At 39.9% G+C, this 20,915-nt stretch overlaps 1 protein-coding gene across 1 annotated transcript in view; it reads right to left on the reverse strand.

Moving 5' to 3' along the window:
- The window catches only part of LOC122814944 (bile acid-CoA:amino acid N-acyltransferase-like), a 553,345-nt gene that overhangs the window by 360,541 nt on the left and 171,889 nt on the right, over positions 1 to 20,915 (reverse strand). The window contains exons 3-4 of the mRNA XM_044087204.1: positions 13,978 to 14,122; positions 587 to 790 (exon numbers count right to left, since the gene is read on the reverse strand). Coding sequence (XP_043943139.1) covers positions 587 to 790; positions 13,978 to 14,110 — 337 coding nt within the window. The 5' untranslated portion in view covers positions 14,111 to 14,122. The remainder of the gene's footprint in view (positions 1 to 586; positions 791 to 13,977; positions 14,123 to 20,915) is intronic.

Consider the following 20,915-nt stretch of genomic DNA (forward strand, 5'->3'; position numbering starts at 1 on the left):
CCTGATAACATCCCATAAGTTCAGAGTTCAGACGAAGCTTGACAGCAAGGTAAGCAGGATGAGTGTGCATATCTTTGAGGGCAGGGAGTGTGAGGTGGCATCATTCATTGAGCTCTCCTAGAGACCAGTGCTTAGAAGGTCATTCCTGAGCTGTGGGGTAGGAGAGGTGAATAGAAGCAGAGGAAGTTATAGCCTGAGACAGAGCGCACACTTTAGCCACTCTTCATAGTTAACCCAACCAGATGTACTTACTTGTTATACTGAGGGAGCAACATTAGGTCTAAGAATTATCCTTGAGCTTGTCAGCATGATGCTAGCTGCTATAGGACAGGAAGGAGTACTGATAAATCCATGGCTGTGGACAAACTTCACTGTGTACATTATTGCTCTATTCTTGACAGTAAGCTAGGCTACCTGGCTTTAAATGCTGCCACCATTTTGAGCAGTAAGTATGCTGATGATGGAGCAATGTGGGGGATCATAAATAAATACATACATACATTAATTAATGAATATGCTATGAATTGCGTTGAAATGTTACCTTAGAAGAAGGGGGATTAAATAAATTATATTTAAAATCACAAACCTTGAACAATTCCATCTGAACTACTGATGTAATGGCTGTAGGACTCCCAGATGTCATTTTGTTCTGTTTTCAGAGCGGAATGCAGTGTGATTGGTTGATTTGACTGTAGATTTTCAATGTGGATCTGAACTGTTTCATCTGCAAGTGCTGTTGTTGGTTTGGCTATGATCAATGGAGCTATCTGTTTTGCCGACACTGCTTGCACTGAAGGTACAAAACAAGGATAAACTGTGTTAAAACAGAAGAGAAAACATCCAAATTGTAAACTAAGAAGAAATCATGGTTAAACTCAAAGTCCAAGACTGCAAAATAATAACAACAGGGAATATAAATCATGTCTGCCAAACACCAAAGATAAAGATAAACTGTTGAGTTTCTCTTGAGAGCCATACATATCTGTATAGGTTGACATTAAAATACTGGAGATGATATTGGAAAACTGGGATATCTGTTATTCATTTCTTACAGTATACCTAATTGTGTGTGTGTGTGTGTGTGTTGGGGGGGGGTAACAAAGGACCAAAATTAAGGATAATTTTTAAATATTACTCTTATAAATTTAGAACATTGATAGAACAACATGTACAAATTTTCTGCAGCATATGAAGTCTGTAACTCAAATGTCTGTCATTATTTTCTGACTTTAATCCTCAATGACTTACAAGAAAAACAATAATATAGTGAGGAACAGACCAAAAATATGAGGCAAAAATCTGGACATTCTGTGAAAATCTGGACAGTTGAGAGATATGATTGCACCTAATTTTGTTGCATACCTGGAAAAGTTGTTGGACTAACCACAAACTATTTCTTGATTGTAGTCTAATTGCCCTGCTGTTCATAATAATAAACCACATAAAAGTCATTCTACTTTTTCTGGTTAATGCCAAACAAAGCAAGGGGAATCATGAGAACAGAGAAGAGAAAATGCAGAAGGACTACTAATTCTCTTTGTTTTTGTCTTAAAGTTTCAGTCTTTAAGTCAGTTCTGATGATAGATGTCAATGGATTCTTAGTTTTATCTTGGCAAGGACACTTGCACCATTAACTATGAACTGCTACTTGTTGAGTTCTCCGGGGGGGGGGGGTGTCAAAAACTGAGGGGCTGCCAGCCCAGCCAGATATAATTTTGTAAATAATTCTATGTCATTGTAAATATTAATCTGATCGACAGGCTGGTTTCGCAAATGTAAGAAAACTGTGTCATGTTGAGCTTCAAAAATGTAACCACAGTGCACCTTGCTGGAAGAAAGCTTATAAGTAAAGAATTTTACAATTGTGTATGATCTGAAGCTTGGAGACAGGCTGTCTGGGCCAGGAAATTCTTTCTATTGTCCTAAGACAGAGATAATTACTAGGTTTCAGATGCAAAGTGTCTTTTATTAGTGTGGCTTCCTGGCAGGTGCAGATTACAAAGAAATGTAAAATTTTAAGTTCTGTGAGGCTGGGGAAACTTAAGCAGAACTGTCAAGAATGATGTAATCTGAAATGATTCAGCAGTGATGTGTATTCTCAATTTAAGACTTCCTCAGAGAGCATGATTTGGCATTTTTTAATTTTGTTCTGAAGCTGACAACTCACCAGCATTTTGCCTTGTAAGTAGGATGTAGATCTTTCCATTTTACTTAGAGATAGATAGGAATATAACCAGATTTGTCTAGCTGTTTTCTATATTTATGTGAGACTATCCTACAATATTGTTTTAAAGTATTTTCCTGTGATTTCTTAACTCTTTATTATCACTGTGTTGAATTAACGAGTATTGTCTTGTATTTTTATTTATTATTAAATATTTTAAACCTTTTAACTGTGTCTTTTATGTAGAGATAATTTAAGCTCTTAGAATATTTGCATGTATTTGGTGATACTGTATAGGCCACTCCTAAACAGCCTTCAAGTCTCAGTCACACTTAAAAATTAGCTAAAAATAACATTGCAAAGTAGAATTGGACACCCTTTGGTAAGGGCCTTTATAGTAGCTGATAAGTGTGGTTAGTGGCAGTCGGTACTACCTTATAGTCTGGGCAGAAGGGAGCATAGCTAGTGAACCTGTGCCAGCCTTCCCCAGGAGTGTCTGTGTGTTTGCATATAAATCAAATCTTAAAGCGTGTGTGTGTGTGTGTGTGTGTGTGTGTGTGTGTGTGTGTGTGTGTGTGTGTGTGTGTGTGTGTGTATGTGTGTGTGTGTTTGTGTGTGTGTGTGTTAGCTAATGGGAAGAGGAACGAAGCACTGGTTGGACAGAGAGGGTACTGGAGGTTTTGGCTTGACTACCTGGCTGAGATCTGAACCCTACAGCTGTGCCAGTGGGGAGTCTTATTGGGGATCTGGAGAGAGGGGAGAAACCAGCCCCAGAATTAGTGTGATCTCTGTGTGTGCTTAGGGGAAATTGTACTTTACTGTGTGTGTACCTGTTATCCTCCCAATGTGGATTCCTCTTACTGGTGCTAGTGGTGAGGATTGAGGCTCCTTGATTACTGGGCCAGTGCATGGGTGTTACATATTAATTGTTTGGCAGTGGTGGGCTAGCCACATCAAATATTAATTGGTAGATAGTGGTGAGTTAGCCACATCACATATTAATTTGCTTGCAGTGGTGTGGATAGTGAATTCCTGTAGCTTGTGTACAGTGATCACTGAAGGTGTTGGTGTACTCTAAATAAGCCATGCAGTGAACATTCAGAGGTCAGATCAATATTATTTTATTTATTTTGTTACCTTAGTCAGGGACAGCAGGCAAGCATGTCAGCAGAGGAGTATGGCAAGCTGACAAGGAGCAATTTGGCTAACATATGCCAGGCTAAAGGACTGGTACATGGAAAACTGACTAAGGCAGACATGATTGCAGCTTTGGTCACAGCTGCATCCAAGAATAGCAATCAGGAAGATGATCAGACTGGCCATGGAGATGTACAACACTCAAAAAATGGACAGCTCACCCTTTTATAGAGGACTTAAAAATCTGTCTGAAGCTAAAGAGACTTGAGTTGGAGGCCAAGCATTTGGAAATAGAAGCAGCAAAGAGACTGAGGTGTCTAGAGACTGAGTAAAATGAGAAACTGCTATGCCTGGAAGCTGAGGAGAAGGAGAGGCAGAGGCAACATGAAAAGGAGATGCTGACTCTTTGCCAGAGTCATGGAGGTAATGGGGAAGGGAGTAACTGACCCGCAGAAGCAATAAAAGTCAGTACATTTCCACAGTTTACAGAGGGGGATAATTTTAATAGTTTCATTCATATGTTTGAGAAAGTATGTAAACAGTATGATGTTGACAAAAGGATCTGGGTACATTTCCTGACCCCCTTACTCCATGGTAAAGCTGTAACTATTTTGTCCAAACTGTCTGACAATGATTTTTTTTTAAAATTATAATGCTGTAAAGAATTGTTTGCTAGAATTTTTTAAGCTAACACCTGCAGCTTATAGGAAAACGTTTTGTGAGCATAGATGCAAGGCAGATGGAAGTGTGCCTGAATATGTTGCTGAACTAAGCACTTATTTTCATAGGTGGGTGAGTGGATGTCAGTTCACCACTTCTGAAGGGCTGGCAGAACATTTGGTAAGGGAAAAGCTCTTAGCACTTTGCCTGAGGACATGAGGATCTGGTTAACTGACAGACAATGCTCTACTATAGATGAGTTGGGAAAGAAAGAAGACCTATACCTAGGAAGCAGGGCATCACTGCATAAGAAAGGGACCCCCCCAGTGCTGCTCATAGGTCTAAGGGAACCCACGGTGAGCAGCCCAGACTGCCCCAACAGAATCAGCCAGTAGCAGATGAAGCCACTCTGCAAGGTATACATCCAGGACCTAGGATAAAATGTTTTAAGTGCAACCAGTGAGGCCATGTGGCATATTGATGTCCATGGAAGCAAGGTGGGGAACAAAAGGTGGGAGAGTCAGTAAGTGTGAATGACAAATTGCCAATAGCAGGTTGTCTCAAGACAACTGGGGTACCAAACTACCATCCTACAGATGTCCTGATGGGGACGGATTTTGATAAGGCAGTACTATGTGTTAATGCAGTTACATGTAGGTAGGCTTGGAGACAAGCATGTTGGTCTGGTAGGCTGGGGACACCTAGACAGACTGCATACTTGCAGCCAGGACTGTTGAGGTGGTTACTTCAGGGAGGGAGCTACCCTGTAGCAGTGAGACCGAAGGTGAGCCACAGCTGCTTGTGGGTACTGATGTTCCCTTGGACAGAGTGACTGCAAAGGCAGAGGTGAGTAGTAGTACCCGGGCTGACAATGAGGCACTGCTGTCAGAGGATGCCAGAATTCCTGTGGAAGAGGAGCTGGGAAGGGTTACAGAGAGAGAGTTGAGACAGCCTCATTTCTCAGACCGTACATTACAAGGCCTGAGGCAAGTAGCTAGTGAGTCACCTGATTCTCAAGGGAAGGGGGAATCTGCATACTGGGACAAATGGTTACTGTACAGAGAGTGGACCCCTGAGAGAGGGCTAGAAGGTGAGAGAATACAACAGTTGGTAGTCCCTAGAGCCTACTGTCTGGCACTTCTAGCCATAGCCCATGATATTCCCATTGCAGGTCATATTGACATAAAACATACAAAGAGACGTATTATGCAGAACTTCTATTGGCCTGGAATATCCTGAGATGTATCAGGGTACTGCAGGACCTGTAAGCAGTGCCAAAAGGTAGGCAGGAGACAAGGTGAAAGCTCCTTTAATTCCTTTGCCCATGATTGAGGAGCTATTTCAGAGGGTAGCTATGGATATTGCGGGGCCTCTGAGTACTCCAGGCTCTACAGGGAAAAGGTATATCCTAGTGGTAGTAGATTATGCTACAAGATACCCTGAGGCAGTGGCTTTGTCCTCCATTGAGGCTGGAAATGTGGCAAATACTTTGTTTGAGATTTTCAGCAGGATAGGTTTCCCAAAAGAAATACTGACTGACAGAAGTGCCAATTTCATGTCAGACCTACTGACTTGTCTGTGGAAGTACTGTGGGGTGAAACACTTAAAGACCACCCCTACCATCCCCAGACTAATGGTCTTGTTGAGAGGTTAAACTCTACAATTTAGTCCATGCTACAGGCATTTGCAGACCAATTTAAGAGGTAGTAGGACAAATATTTGTCCCATCTGTTTACTTACAGAGAGGTTCCCCAGGAATCCACAGGGTTTTCACCCTTTGAGTTGTTGTATGGGCATAGGGTGAGGGGGCCTCTAGATTTAATTCATGATGAGTGGGAGGGTGACTGTGAATCTCACAAGGAGTCTGTTGTGGCATATGTCCTAAACCTCAGGACAAGGCTCAGGGAACTCATGGGCTAGACCCAGAAGAACCTGGCAGAAGCCCAACAGCAGAAAAAGGTCTGGTATGACAGGAATGATCCAGCTAGAGAGTATGCTGTAGGGCAGTGGGTAATTGTTCTCATTCCTGTCAGACACAACAAGCTACAAGCAACCTGGGAGGAACCCTACAAGGTGGTAAGGAAGGTCAGTGATGTTAACTACATGGTGGAATTGTTAGGCAGGAGACAGGAGCACAAATTGTACCATGTTAACATAATGAAACCTTACCATGTTAGGGAGGCCCTTGTGCTGAGTATTTGCAGTAGATTGCAGGAGGAGTCTGAGAGAGATCTGGTGACAGATCTTCTCAGTGAGGCTTGGAATGTCACCTCAGTGGAAGGGGTAGCAATGTCCCAGCAGCTATCTCCTACCCAGGTTCAAGAAATCTGAGCAGTGTTACAGGTGTTTGCAGACAACTAGGGTGCACCCACTTGGTGCAGCACCAAGTGGATACAGGACTTCAAAGGCCTATTAGGCAGGCCCCTTATAGGGTGCCTGAGAGAGTTAAACAGACTCTGAGGGAGGAGATACATGAAATGTTGTTACTAGGGGTAATTTAGGAGTCCAACAGTCCCTGGGCCTCCCCGGTGGTGCTGGTGCCAAATAAAGATGGCAGCCCCAGGTTCTGTGTGGGCTACAGGAAATTGAACAGTCAAACAGAGTCAGATGCTTATCCCATTCCTAGGACAGATGAAGCCCTAGAGCATCTGGGTGGGGCTAAGTATCTTATCATCAATGATCTTACCAAGGGTTACTGGCAGGTGACCTTGACTCCAAGTGCTAGAGAGAGATCAGCCTTTGTGACTCCTTTTGGCTTGTATGAGTTCACAAAGATGCCCTTTGGGTTGAAAAATGCCCCAGTGACTTTCCAGAGGCTGGTAGATCATATCCTAGAAGGAGAAGGAGGGTTTGCTCTTGCTTACCTAAATGATATTGCCATCTACAGCCATTCCTGGCAAGAGTACCTTCAGCATGTCAGAAAGGTGCTGAGCAGACAGAGGCAGGGTTGACCATTAAGCCCAGCAAATGTCAGGTGGGTATGGGAGAGGTCTCCTACTTGGGACATAGAGTGGGGAGTGGTAAGATCAGGCCAGAACCTGCCAAAGTGGAAGCCAGTCCGGCATGGCCTGCACCTGTTACCAAAAAGCAGATGAGGGCATTCTTAGGGACAGCAGGGTACTACAGAAAGTTCGTCCCCAGTTATAGTACCATAGCTGCTCCCCTCACAGACCTGATAAGGAAAAACAGACCAGATAAGGTAGCGTGGACCACAGCATGTGAGCAGGCATTCCAGAAGCTTAAATAAGCTTTGGGAGGACCCCCTGCGTTAGCCAGTCCAGATTACAGCAAATAATTTGTCGTGCAGTTGAATGTTTCAAACTATGCGGTGGGGGTTGTACTTAGCCAGATTTCGTCAGAGGGAGAAGAGCACCCAGTTGTTTATCTCATTTGTAGGCTCCAAGCCAGAAACTTCAGCCTTATCTGTATGGAAGGAAATTCACTGTAGTTACAGATCACAATTCCATAACATGATTACATCAAGCCAGCTAGCAAAATGCCAAGTTGCTAAGGTGGAGCCTAGGGTTGCAAGCATATGATATGTCAGTGCACCACCACAGTGGGATTAGCAATGTCAATGCAGATGGGCTCTCAAGACAGGGAATGGGGTAAGGTATACCCAGATAGACTCAACCCTCTCAAGTAACATTTCTCAAGGGACACTTTAAAAACTAGCTTGAGATCTCAGTGGGGGGGTGAAAAACTGAGGGGCTGCCAGCCCAGCCAGATAGAATTTCATAAATAATTCTATGTCATTGTAAATATTAATATGATCCACAGGCTGGTTTTACAAATGTAAGAAAACTGTGTCATGTGTAGAGCTTCAAAAATGTAACCACAGTACACCCTGCTGGAAGAAAGCTGATAAGTAAATAATTTAACAACTGTGAGTGATCTCAAGCTTGGATACAGGATGTCTGGGCTAGGAAATTCTTTCTGTTGTCCTAAGACAGAGATAATTACTAGGTTTCACATGCAAAGTGTCTTTTATTGCTATGTATTATCAATTTAAGATTTTCTCAGAGAGAACGATTTGGCATTTTGTATTTTGTTCTGAAGCTGATAACTCACCAGCACTTTGCCTTGTAAGTAGGACGTAGATCTTAGTATTTCTCTTAGAGATAGTCAGGAATATAGCCAAATTAGTCTAGCCATTTTCTAAATTTATGTGAGACTATCATACAATGTTGTTTTAAAGTATTTTCCTGTGATTTCTGAACTCTCTATTATCACTGTGTTGAATTAGCGAGTATTGTCTTATGTTTTTATTATTTATTATTAAATATTTTTAAACCTTTTAACTGTGGCTGTTTTATGTAGAGATAATTTAAGCTCTCAGTGTACTTGCATGTATCTGGTGATACTGTATAGGCCACTCCTAAATAGTCTTCAAGTCTCAGTCACACTTACCAGTTGGATAATAATAACATTGCACAGTAGAATTGGACACCCTTTGGTAAGGGCCTTTATAGTGGCTGATAAGGGTGGTTGGTGGCAGTCAGTACTGCCTTATAGTCTGGGCAGAAGGGGGCATAGCTAGAGAACCTGTGCCAGCCTTCCCCAGGAGTGTCTGTGTGTTTGTATATAAATCATATCTCAATGTGTGTGTGTGTGTGTGTGTGTGTGTGTGTGTGTGTGTGTGTGTGTGTGTGTGTGTGTGTGTGTGTGTGTGTGAGCTACTTGGGCAGGGACATGAAGCACTGGTTGGACAGAGAGGGTGCTGGAGGTTTTGGCTTGATCACTCGGCTGAGATCTGAACTCTATAGCTGTGCCAGTGGGGAGTTTTATTGTGAATCTGGAGAGAAAGGGAGAAACTAGCCCCAGACTGACTGTGATCTCTGTGTACTCTTAAGGGAAATTGTACTTTACTGTCTGTGTACTTGTTATCCTCCCAATGTGGACATCCCTTACTGGTGTTAGTAGTAAGGATTGAGGTTCCTTGATTTCTGGGCCAGTGGACAGGTGTCACAACATAATTCAAGGGCTTTTCCCCATTTACAGTTTGTGCAACTATGGAATTAGTATATTTAATTTTATAGGATGTGGAGGTGGAGACCCCACTTTGGAGGGATGTGGGGGACAAAGGCCCGACTGTGAAAGTTTTCTTGTTTTGATTATCACGAATGTAACCTTTGTTTTGGCAATCTCAAATGTAACCTATTCTTTTACATTTTTAATTTCTATGATTTTGTTGGCAATTAATGGCAATCGTCAATGAGTTTGTTTGATGTTTTGCGTTTCATTCAAACTCATCAGTGATTATTTATTATACATTCCTAGTGATGCAGCTGAACGTCTGTATGGGAACAACAGCCTGAAGGAGAGATTAATGAATATAGAACAAAAACATTAAGTGTTAACAGTTAAGCAAATAGACCTAAATGATATATCACATGAGAAAATATATGATCAACCAGTATGCCTAAAGATTTGAGGGGCAGAATAGTGTAATACTTGTTCAACAGCTCCCTGCACAATGCTCATGTTGGCTAGAAAAACAGAATTCCACAGAGTGGGCATATAAAGCCTTTGCTCAGGCCTCAGTAGCTGTTTCCAGAAGACTAAGAACAAATTTGGTCAAGCTATATTATTAAAAAGAAGGTAATTTCCATGATCTGGGAACCTAATAAAGACTGATAGTTTGCAGACATCAAAGTTTTTGTTCAATATGACTATTCCCAGGCAACAAAGTAGAAACGTGCTTCCTTAACCTCTGCCATGAGGGAGAATAAGATGAAGAGAATATAGATCAGGATGGTCTGTCCATTGTACTTCAAGTTCTTGCTCTTGCTCTCCACAGGAATTAAAACTTTTGGAGACACTGTGGAGACTTTATATTTCCTAAAAAAATTCAGCAGTGACAGCAACATCAAGAATCCTGAAGAGCGCTTTGATGATAGTCATGATGTGACCATGGGCAGCCACATAACAAGTATTGTTTCTGAGACTAATCCAAGCAATAGCTTTATAATACTTAAATCTCACTAAAGAGAAAAAGATAAGTGAAATGAGAGGGAAATGAACTGTGTACCTGATCTTTTCTTTTTCAGTTTATGTCAGGATTCAAAGGATGAAGAAAGCTTGAGCAAGAGTTTGTGAATAATTATTCATTACCTGTGACTGACTGAACACAGCTCACAGATATACTGATATGCAGTCACCTACTTTCCAAGTAATTTCTCATTATTTTTTAAGTTAAGTTTTGACTATAAACACATTTATTAAAATACACTGAGAGGGGTTAAATGTTCATTAGAGGAGAGCTGGTTCATTTGTTTATTTTCATATAACAATACTGGGGTTCATTATCTAATTACAGGAGTAACTATTGTGCTTTTGAAGGAACACTTTTAGTGTTATACTATTTATTTACAGTAATTATTCAAATGTTTTAGTAGGTCTGGTTTTAATACCTTTCATAGTACACTGCAGTTCATAAGTACAAATTTAAGGAGTAATAGGCTGAACATCATGAAACTCCTGAAAAGTAACTCTCTTCTACCTTTTTCACTTAAAAAGAAATGCTGGTGTGTGTGAGAGTGCAGAGGCTGCCTGGTTGATAATTATTCTGTGGATGCATATCAATTGAGATATAAAGTTGGCAACCATAGTATGCAAACTTGTAGCAATGCCATGATACTGACTTCTGTGAGCAGCTCAGATGCTTGACAGAGGACTGGCAGGGTGGATGAGAGTAAATGGCTCTTATTGGCTCATCCTTGCTGTGGGATGGGAGTGGCACTGGCTCAACACTTGACTGAAATCTAGAGGGGAACATTAGGTGCTTTCATATGCAGCATGGATCTGTCTAGTATGCACTGCCACTGGGCATGTTGTGCAGCTGGCAAAGTAATTGTGTGGAAGCATGCATTCCCCAGTAAGGTAGCACTGTGAAGGTTGCAAGAAGTGCTGCAAGGTTGGGGGGGGGGTTCTCTAGAAAGGTAGGTTACTTTATCAGACCTAAAGCTGGTCTGATCCTTACTGTTCAGATCTTATGTTAGGGAAATTAATGGGCTGCTGAGACACCTCAGGTGTGAAATGTCTGGGTCTCTTCCCCAACAGGACAAATGGGTCAGTTGGGTAAATGTGGTGAAACCATAAGGTAGGTCTGTGGGGAAGAGAAGCTGACAAAAACTTCTAATGGGCAGTGCAGTGATGCAGCAGTAGGGTTGTTGCCTCACAGCAAAAGGTTCTCCGGTTCATTACTTGGCTGAAGTGCCTTCTGTGCAGAGTCTGCATATCCTCCCTGCATTCATGTGGGTTTTCTCTGCGTACTCTGGTTTCCTCCTACATTACAAAGACATGCATCTGGAGCATTTCTCCCTGGGCCTCTGCTGAAAATTGGCTTTATTCCAAGTTGGACTTTCCTGGTAAGCAAAATTTTGAATAAATAAATAGTAATTACATGGCATGTAAATGGTGTTTCTAACTCAGTAAAAAGATACATCATTTTTGTCTTACTGAAAAAAAAATGTAAACTCTCAGTGGTAGCCTTATAAGAAACTCATTTGGATAAAATAGTCCACTGGAAATTTGATAAGTGGAAGTGACAGTTTTGGAGCATCAGCAAGTTATACATACATCCAAATAGGAGATGTAGGTGTCGTACTGATGCTTTCTAAATTTGTCCATTCTAGTAGAGAAGACGTTAGAAAAATTGCCATTAGGGATTGGCATTATGGTTAAGGTATTTAACGCACAACCAAAAGATACATGGTTTGATTCTCACTAAGAGAACTTGCCAAGGCTTTAAGCTAACCTAGTCCTTATCTATGAACCTAGAAAATGTTTAGGAGTGAAGAGATAATGGCAGGGCATTGTTTGTCTGTCCTCTTATTCTACATACCAGTTACAGTAGACCAGATGAGATAGCAGCTGGGAATTAAAACTATATACAAGGTTGCAAATTAGCAGATATTGAATGTAGTGAGATGTCCAATGAAAAGTTTTAGTTTGTTTTGAAGTTATTATACTGAACTTTATGAAGCTGCTAAATTGACTATGGAAGATCTATATATTTTTAGAAAAGTGAGGAGCTCTAAGTCAGATGGAAACTAGGCAGAAGAACTCCTCAGACCTATAAGTATTGAGCTACCTCTTAACATTTCCCCTCTGTCAGATGTAATTCTCTTGGATGTTTAAAGGCCAATAACATATAAGGTTGTCCTCTCCCCATGTGAAATTAATGAAAAACGTTTTTAAGGGAGGAGCCATCACATTGACTTTGAGGGAGCCTGTCATCTCTATTATATTAAGTGAAGGGATAGATCTGTTTCTGTTATCATCCTTCAGACCTATTTCAGATTTGAACCATGACTACAAAGTTTTTCATGTCAATCCTAACCAAAAGATTAGCTGGGATTATTCTGCAATTGATTCACTGTGATTACTGAGGGTTTGTGGGTAGGTGGCAGAAAAATGATAGCATAATAAAGACATCACTATTTGAATAAGTTGAGCCTGGACAAAGGAAAACATGCTTGATTAGATGGAATGGCCTTTTTTTGTCTGCAGTTCTGAGAATGGATGGTTTTCAAGGAATGATTTGTGTTGCTAATGTAACAAATCTGTAGAGGTTCGCAATTATAAAAAAGATATCTGTATGACTATCAAATAATTTTCAGTTGATCCGAGGAACCTATAAAAGCTGCTCAATTTTTAATTATGTCAGATAGAAAGGTGTTCAGGTCTCTGTTTGGTGTTCTTCACAGATTAAACATTTGTTGCACACAGATGTTTTTGTAATTTTTGTAGCCCAAAAACAATGACTTAAACATCTTTTCAAAGTACTAGACACCTTCAACAGATTCTCAGGGTCTAAGATTAACACATCGAAAACGAAATTTGTTTCTGCCAAGTATTGCTGAACATCACCTGCTGAGATCACAGTTTTTCTAAATACTGCAGTGAGAGACTTCTCCCCATTACCCACCAGGATAAACTCTAAAATACCTTCCAATGACCTTAGATGATAAGGGTTCAGAGATCTAAGTTTCTAAATTAGTGTAAATGACACATTAAACCATCCAGTCAGAATAATTATGATAAAACAGATCATTAGTCAGCATGCCAGTACTACAACAAATTCAACAAATAAGGACATCTGCCTACAAAAGAAAATAAAGATGATGTGTTGAATATGTAGAAAGCTAAAGTTCATATACAATCCCCAAAGCATAAAACAATGCAATCAGAGTCATGGACCCTTCTGACTCATGAATTACAGTAGGTATGGCAGGACCACCGTATTGTATATTGTTATTCCAGCATTCATCCAGTATGAAAATTTTCATAGTGATAGTTTAAAAAAAAATAAAGATTTATTGATGTTGGTACCATTGAATACTAAGATTTATTTATAAGACAACTGTATAATGTTTTACAAAGTTGTGCAGACATGAAAGAGTGAATGGCATGTTCAAACTACAACCTGGAAAATGAAAGAATTTATACTTTAATCTAAGTAATAACCAATATGCTTGCGAATACAGTAATCTAAAATATATTAAATGAGGTAATCCTGATAGTCTATCATATATCAAATATCCGTATGTTATCAGTTCATTATACAAAGCAGTGCCACAATTAAAAGTATTACCTTACTCAGTCCTTGTAACATACTCCTCTCTGCTACTATGCAGTTCTTACTGCCCCTTATTACTTGTTCTGTGGCAGATAGAATATAGCTTGTGACATGTGTCTTTTATCAAGAACTTAATTGTCAGCATACAGCTGCATTCTTGCCCTTGAAACAGTCTTTAAGAGCATAAGCTGTACTGCAGTATATATGCAGTTATATTTATAAAGGTCCTGCCAGGCTGCAGTCACTTTTTAGAAAAACTTTTTAAATTCTAAAACTAGAATATATTTTACAAGGAATCGATTTAAAAAAGGCAGATACACATAATATTCATCAGTTCTAACAATGAGAAATTCTGTAATTTACTCGAGTAAAGGTATAAACTTCTATACACCTTAGCCAGTAGAACAAAATAGACTACAATTAGGAAACTTACCGGAATACCTCACCACTTTGATTTTGGTCATCTGCTTTGCCGAAAAGAGTTTCCTTTGCAAAGCTGTTGTAACTAAGTGATCACAGATACATGGTACTTGGCGTGCCAAAAAACTCCTTACGAACTGTTCCATTTCTGATGAAGTCTGTAACAAATACAAGTGTAAATATTAAAACATAATACTAAGAAAATATTAAAAAAAATAATGTTTAACTTTAGGTAGAAAACTTATATGGTGACTGTTGGGGAGCAGAAGCATAGACCAAACCTGCAGAATGATTGGTAATGCAAAGAGAACAGCTTAGAAAATTAATACTTCTAGAGGACATAATTATTCAGAAACGTGTATGACTTTTTTATTCTGCACAGAAAGTCATAGTTCAAAAACTATAAAACATTATGCAAATGGCAAACCATGTTGTTACACTTTTGTCACACATTAAAAGCATTTTTGCAGAGGAAGCAAGCTTCCCCTGATCCCTTGTATAAAGGGCTGCACATCCACATCTCTGCTCTTTCTATATACTAACTCCAAACCTGCTGTAGTTCAGTGAAAGGGTAATGCAATGGGAGTGCAGCTTTTCCTATGGAAAACTGAGACATGATTTTTGAAAAAATAGCTCATTCATTACATTGGTCAAGAACCCAATAGACATAAAACCTGTAGTTAGAAGTTTACCAGTTTAATATATTACAGTCATTCCTGCTCATTGTCTTTTTTTTTTATGAGCAACAGAATGAATCTTCTGACTGAGCTTCTGACAATCTGTGGTGGTAAAGACATAATAAGAAAATGAAGCTGGACAGCACGAATCCAACAGGTATATGAATTAAATAAAAGGAAGCAACATAATTTCCAAGTTTAGTTCTGAAGAAGTCCATCATTTACTGGACAAAAGTGCTTAACTTTTGTATATTTTCCAATAAAAAACATTCATCTCATAGGAGTGTGTTAGCTGTTACTTTTGGGAAATTGCTATATTGTGCATCTAATTGGGATCTTGGTTTTGCTTCTGCAAGTTTGCCATCATTATACACTGCAGTGTTACATGATATCATTGCGCCTATATATCAATTACAAAAATATGTTTAACAGTAAATTTGACCAGTTGTGATTAAGCATTGAGAACCAATTCAGCTGCTCATTGAGGATAGACAGTGTAAGCCTCACACCAACTTGTGATATGCTTCTTTATGTCAATATTTGAGAAGATAATAAATGCTATAATAAGTTAGGAAGTGTGAGAAACAATTTGTTTTTATTTATCTAGAAATAAATAAACCTTTCATATAATACATTGGAAACATTGGCCATGAAGAAAGCTAGATCCTGAAAAACCCAAGAGGGGAGAAAGTTCAACATTTAGTCACCAGATGCCTCTCTCTCTCTCTTTGGCCAACTTTCAGTCACTCTTAATTTCCTGCAGTCAGCTTTTTATTAAAGCACTGGAGTATGGAGGTAATGGGTGCTAAAGAGAATGATTAGTGATCTCATCTTGAATCCATTGCCCATATATCTATATTTTTATTTTATTATTTTTATTTATTTATTTGTATATAGAAAGATAAAGAACGTATGTGGAAATAACAGATCATATCGGAAGGAAAAAGAGCTTTAAGAAGATATTACTTTACTGGCTGTGTTTTCCTGATTGGGATAAAATATACAAAATATCAAGAAAATTTGACTTCCTTAGCCATCGAGTTTAAGAATAAATAAATCAAACAAATAAATCAAGTACAATATGCAAGTTCCATGCCAGGATTGACAGTGTTGTACAATGCTGAAGATCTGGAAAATTATTTTAGGAGGGAGAGTTTTAGATAACTGATCTATTTGAAAGGCTGGAGGAGCTTGATCTGGTAGGTTTCATTGTCAGTTAGTTAAAGGAGTTAAGAATTTGCCAAAATTGTTGGAGTGGGAAAGTTTAGAACCATTAGGAAAAAAAGCCACAGCACTTACTAGTGACATGCTGTAGCTATAATAAAAGGAATAGGTTGCTAAGCAACTAGCAATATGTAAAAACCTGGCTATGGCTGGTCTAAAAGTTAAAAGTGAAGAAGATTTCTTCCCTTAGTGCTCCAAAAAGTTCACCTCCTTCCAGTTATATGAAATATGAAAGGAAAGATGCAGTCATCTGTTTGAATTATTCAGTGTTGCTCAATGTAACAATAGCAGGATTCTTCATTTCTACACTTGCCCTTGGAAGAGCCATTTAAATCCTATAATAATTAAATCCTATAATAAGGTGATGCAAAATAAAGTGGCATGGAGGAATGTTAAACAACATGAACAAGGTGAAAGGACAAAAATCATGGAGTCTGCAATGCCATGTGATAAGTAGTTATCCATAGAAACAAGTTTACATGTGAAACACTTGTCCACGTGAGCAAACACCATGCTTTTCAACCTTTTAGCATACGAAATCTGGGCAAAACCTAACATAATGGGGATACAAAGGCCCAGAAAAATGGAAAAGTTTTAAATTTTGTTCATATATACTTAGAAAGTTGCTAGAATAATAGGATTTCTGCTTTTTGTGCATTTTTAGAGGGATATGAATTCTGAAACGCAAATGTCTGTCATTATTTAGTGACTTCATTCCCCAGTGGTCTGCCTGAAAAATATCACAAATTTTATGAGAAACGTTCCAGAAGTATAAGGCAAAAATCTGGACATTCTGTGAAAATCTGGACAGTTGGGAGGTATGACAAACACACATCTCAGTTTATGAATGAGTGTCAGGCCAAAAGATGCAGGCAGGACACCTAAGAATACTGGTGAACTAGAGGGAACTGAAGACTGTTCTCCCCTAAGGGACTGTACTGTTTAGCATAGGATCATAGGATTATACGACATTACTAGATCATCTACCTGGAGGTCATTTTAAACCTAGCCATTTCATCCCAATGTAATACCATAGAAATGCTAGTCAATACCTAAAATTGCATTTAGTGATGACTGCCCATGTCCAGGAGGGTTGTGGGCTCTATCCCTGGTAGGAATTTATTGCTGCCACATCCACTCTTCCAGGTTCCTCTTGAACAATGTCCTAGAGGTGCTCTGTTTCAAATGAAGTGGTAGCTTTTTCCAAAGATGAGGTAGTCGCTGGAAGATAAATCTGTCCTTCCAGCATGCCCTATTTAAGTCACAGGCCATATTTTGGTCCCTGGAATTGGTAGCCCTAGTCCTGTTTGATTTACAGATATGCAGCAAGTGCATTAGGTTTGGGTCTTGGATTGCTCTGTAGGCCAGCCATAAGTCTCCCCTAAGAAGTCTATATAACATGGAGTATAGTGACAGGGGCTTTAGTCAGTCTGTGTAAGGCACATGCTGGAGCCCCTTGATCTTCTTTGTTAGAAACCTCTGAGATCTCTCTAATTGCTGCAGGTGCTCAGTATGGTACATGACAATGGTGCATAATACTCAATTATGGGCCAGATAAGTGGCGAGTATAGGGGGCTATAACTTATTTTGCTTTTGAGGCAATGCTTTTGCTAATCAAGTGTGCTATGTAGAAAGCTTTCCTTAGTACAGTAGCCATATGGTGGTCAAAGTTAAGGTCACAATCACGTTGTCATCCAAGGTCCCTTACCACTTCATGGGCACTTAGAAGATTGTTGTTGATTTGAAAGTGTGAGGGGGCATTATTTGTACAGAAGGGAATGATGCATTTCTTTGCATTTAGTTTAAGACCATGACTGATACAACAGTCACTGGTCTGAGTGAGACCCTCCAGGAGTATACTGACATCATTTAGGGATTCAATGATTGCATCTAGTTTACAGTCATTTGCAAACTTGTTCAGCCACAATCCCTTAGTTTTGACCTCAAATTCTGAGAAGTATATATCAAACAGTAGGGGGCCCAGCACTGACCCCTGTGGCACCCCACTGGTAACAGGTCTGCTGGTTAATGTGGAGTCAACCACTTTGTCACTGTGTGTCTGATTTGAGAGCCAGTTAGCAACCCATCTTACAACAAAGGGGTTTACATTCAGTTTGCTAAGTTTATAGGTAATGCCTGAGTGTGGGATTGTGTCAAAAGACTTTGCCAGATTGAAGTATGCTGTATGCACAGATTTGCCCTCGTCAATGCCTTGGTCACATTTTCAAAGAAATCAATGAGATTTAACAGGCAGAATCTGCCCTTCATGAAGCCAAACTGGATAGGATCCAAGTTTACCTATGTTTTTATTTATGAGGTCCATAATGATACATTCCATGGCCTTATAGATAAGGCTAGTCAGGCTTAAGAGTCTGTAATTCCTTGGGTCTGTTTCTAGGCCACCTTTGTGTGTGTGTGTGTGTGTGGGGGGGTAACTGCTGCTGTTCTCCAGTTTGCAGAAACAAAGCCTGGGATCAGGCTATGATTGAAAAGGGTACTTATTGGTGATGTTAGTTAAATCCTGTTTAGAAGACAACCTGGGATGTTGTCTGGTCCCATTGAGGCTGTGTTTTTTGCCTAGAGGACCTGCTCTTCAGATATGTAAAATGGGAAGGAGCTTGGGAGAAGGTTTGTTGCAAGTTAGGAGGGGATAAGGGAGTGAAATATTCACTAAACCTATCCACTATCAGGTTTGCTATCTGTGAGGATTCAGAGTGTGTGTGATACCGTTGGCCACTAGTTCTGCATATGCTTGGGTCCTACCCTTTAGGTTACATACTTAGCTGTAAAAGGCCTTATGGCTATCCTTGGTTGTACTTGCCAAGTTTCCCTCAAAGGAGCACTTGGAGGATTTGACAAGTTGCCTTATTTGCCTGTTGAGGCTGAGGAGGGTACTTTTTCCACTGTTGGGGCCTTGCCTTTGTTTTCTTGGATAGCAACGTTTTGCATTTATTGTAAAGTTTGTTGATGCTGGATGTCCACCATGACAGCGTTTTTGATTCTTTCTGGTATGGCTGAGTTTATACACTTATGCAAGTGATTATACAGGGCTTTAGTGTAAGCTTCAGCATAGTTACCACTTCCAGCTTGGGGTGGGGCTTGGAATGCATTTATACCTTCACCTAGGAGGGTATAGTTTGCCTTGGTGAAGTTTTTAATCTGTTTTCACCCTTTGTGAGTTCTGGTGTTAGTGCCAACTCAAAAGTGACTGATTTTGTCAGTTTTCACTAATGAGGTTCTGACAGTTGTGGCAGTGCATCTGTTTGACATGTTGGTGAGAACCAGATCCAGCATGTTTGTTTCCCTAGGTGGGGTATGGACAATTTGTTCCAGTGCATTTGAATTAACAAAGTCAAAGAACTTTTGCACTAATGAGTTAGGTTTAGTGTAGGTTTCCCCATTAATGTTGGGATAATTGAAATCCTCCATAACTAGTGTGTTCGGTAAAATTTGGATTGTCTCCAGTTTGGTCAAGTAGGTTTCATGGGCATTGTGACTCATGGACAGGGATCTATAACTGACTATGACTTAAATGGGGGTCTTACCCACTGTAACTTGGGTCTGGAGTAACTCCATGGTGTAGTCCATTCTAACTAGATGGGAGGTGAATTTATCTCTAATATAGATTGAAACACTGTCTCTTTTGGTTTTCACATGTTCACTTTGTGGTCTAAAGGTGCAGAGGGTATTGTAGCCTTGCAAGGCTGGGGTACTCTCTGAGGCCTTGAACCAGGTTTCTGTGACTGCACAGACATCTACATCTTCTAGTGATAGAATTGCTTCCAGGGAGTGCAATTTTTGGGTTAAGCTCTTAGCATTTAGCAGCATGACCCTTATTTTGTTCTGATTGATTAATTTCATGTTGGTAATGTGAGACCTTGCCTAAAAGGGCACTATGGGGGTGACAAGAGGCTTTGCCAGCAGGCAAAGTCCTAGAAGTGCCAGGTGCAAACCGTCTCTGGCAAAGCAGCGAGATTTGTCGACCATGGCTTCCCAGGCTGACAGGAACTGGATCACCTTTGAATGACTCCAAAAACTGAGCCAATTATTGACATCAGTCATTTTTTTTATACTGTGGCATCATTCTAGGTGAGGGTTATATGCTGCTCAAGGCTAGGGACATACCTGCCTGGGACACATACTCAGAGAGTTCAACCATGTCTCTCTTCATATAGTCCAGTGCGGTACATCTCAGGTCATTTACACCAACATGAACTATGACAGAGTCATAACCATACTTGTTGCCAAGTAACCTGAGCGCATGCATGATCTGATGAATCCCGGTACTAGACAGGCAGCTGACCGTGACTTTCTGCTTGTAATGAATGCAGCCAGTTAGAAGACCTTGATGCGCAACAGGAATGACACATTAGTCAATCTGTATCCGCAAAGAAAGTAGTCTGCAAAAATGAGATGGAGCCAGAGATGTGTTATAGTGTAAAATATCAATTTCACTATCTAAATGGAAGAAAAGACACATGATATGGGGCAAAGAGTAGAGAATTTAACATTCATTCAACTACAAATGAGAACTGCTGCTGCTTTCTTAAATAAATAAATAAATAAATACATAAATAAATAAATAATGGTCTCTTAAAATGTTCCTTAAATATATTTTGATTAGGATGCCTTGTGTGAGAGTGAGATACAGCTGCTGGTATTTTATATCTTATTTCATTATTTGTTTATTTTTGTAGCATTTTCAAAGTTAGGTTTTCAATGGGAAGTTCATAGGGTCATAGGAGATTACTAGACTATCGACCCGGAGGTCATTTCAAGACTAGCCATTTCATCCAAATATAATAGCATAGAAATGCTAGTCAGTATCCAAGATTGCATTTAGTAATGAATACCCTTGTCCAGGAGGGCTGTGGGTGCTATCTCCTGCAAGAATTTATGGTGCTCATCCACTCATCAGGTTCCTCGAACAGTGTCATAGAGGTGCTCTGTTTCACATGAATTTGTAGCCTATTCCAAAGATGTGGCAGTCACAGGGAGACAAATATGTTATCTCCAGCATATCCTATTTAAGTCACAGGCCATATTTGGG

This window comes from Protopterus annectens, chromosome 11.part0 (genome assembly GCF_019279795.1).
Source record: "Protopterus annectens isolate FY-2018-M chromosome 11.part0, PAN1.0, whole genome shotgun sequence".
In the NCBI taxonomy this organism is placed as follows: domain Eukaryota; kingdom Metazoa; phylum Chordata; order Ceratodontiformes; family Protopteridae; genus Protopterus; species Protopterus annectens.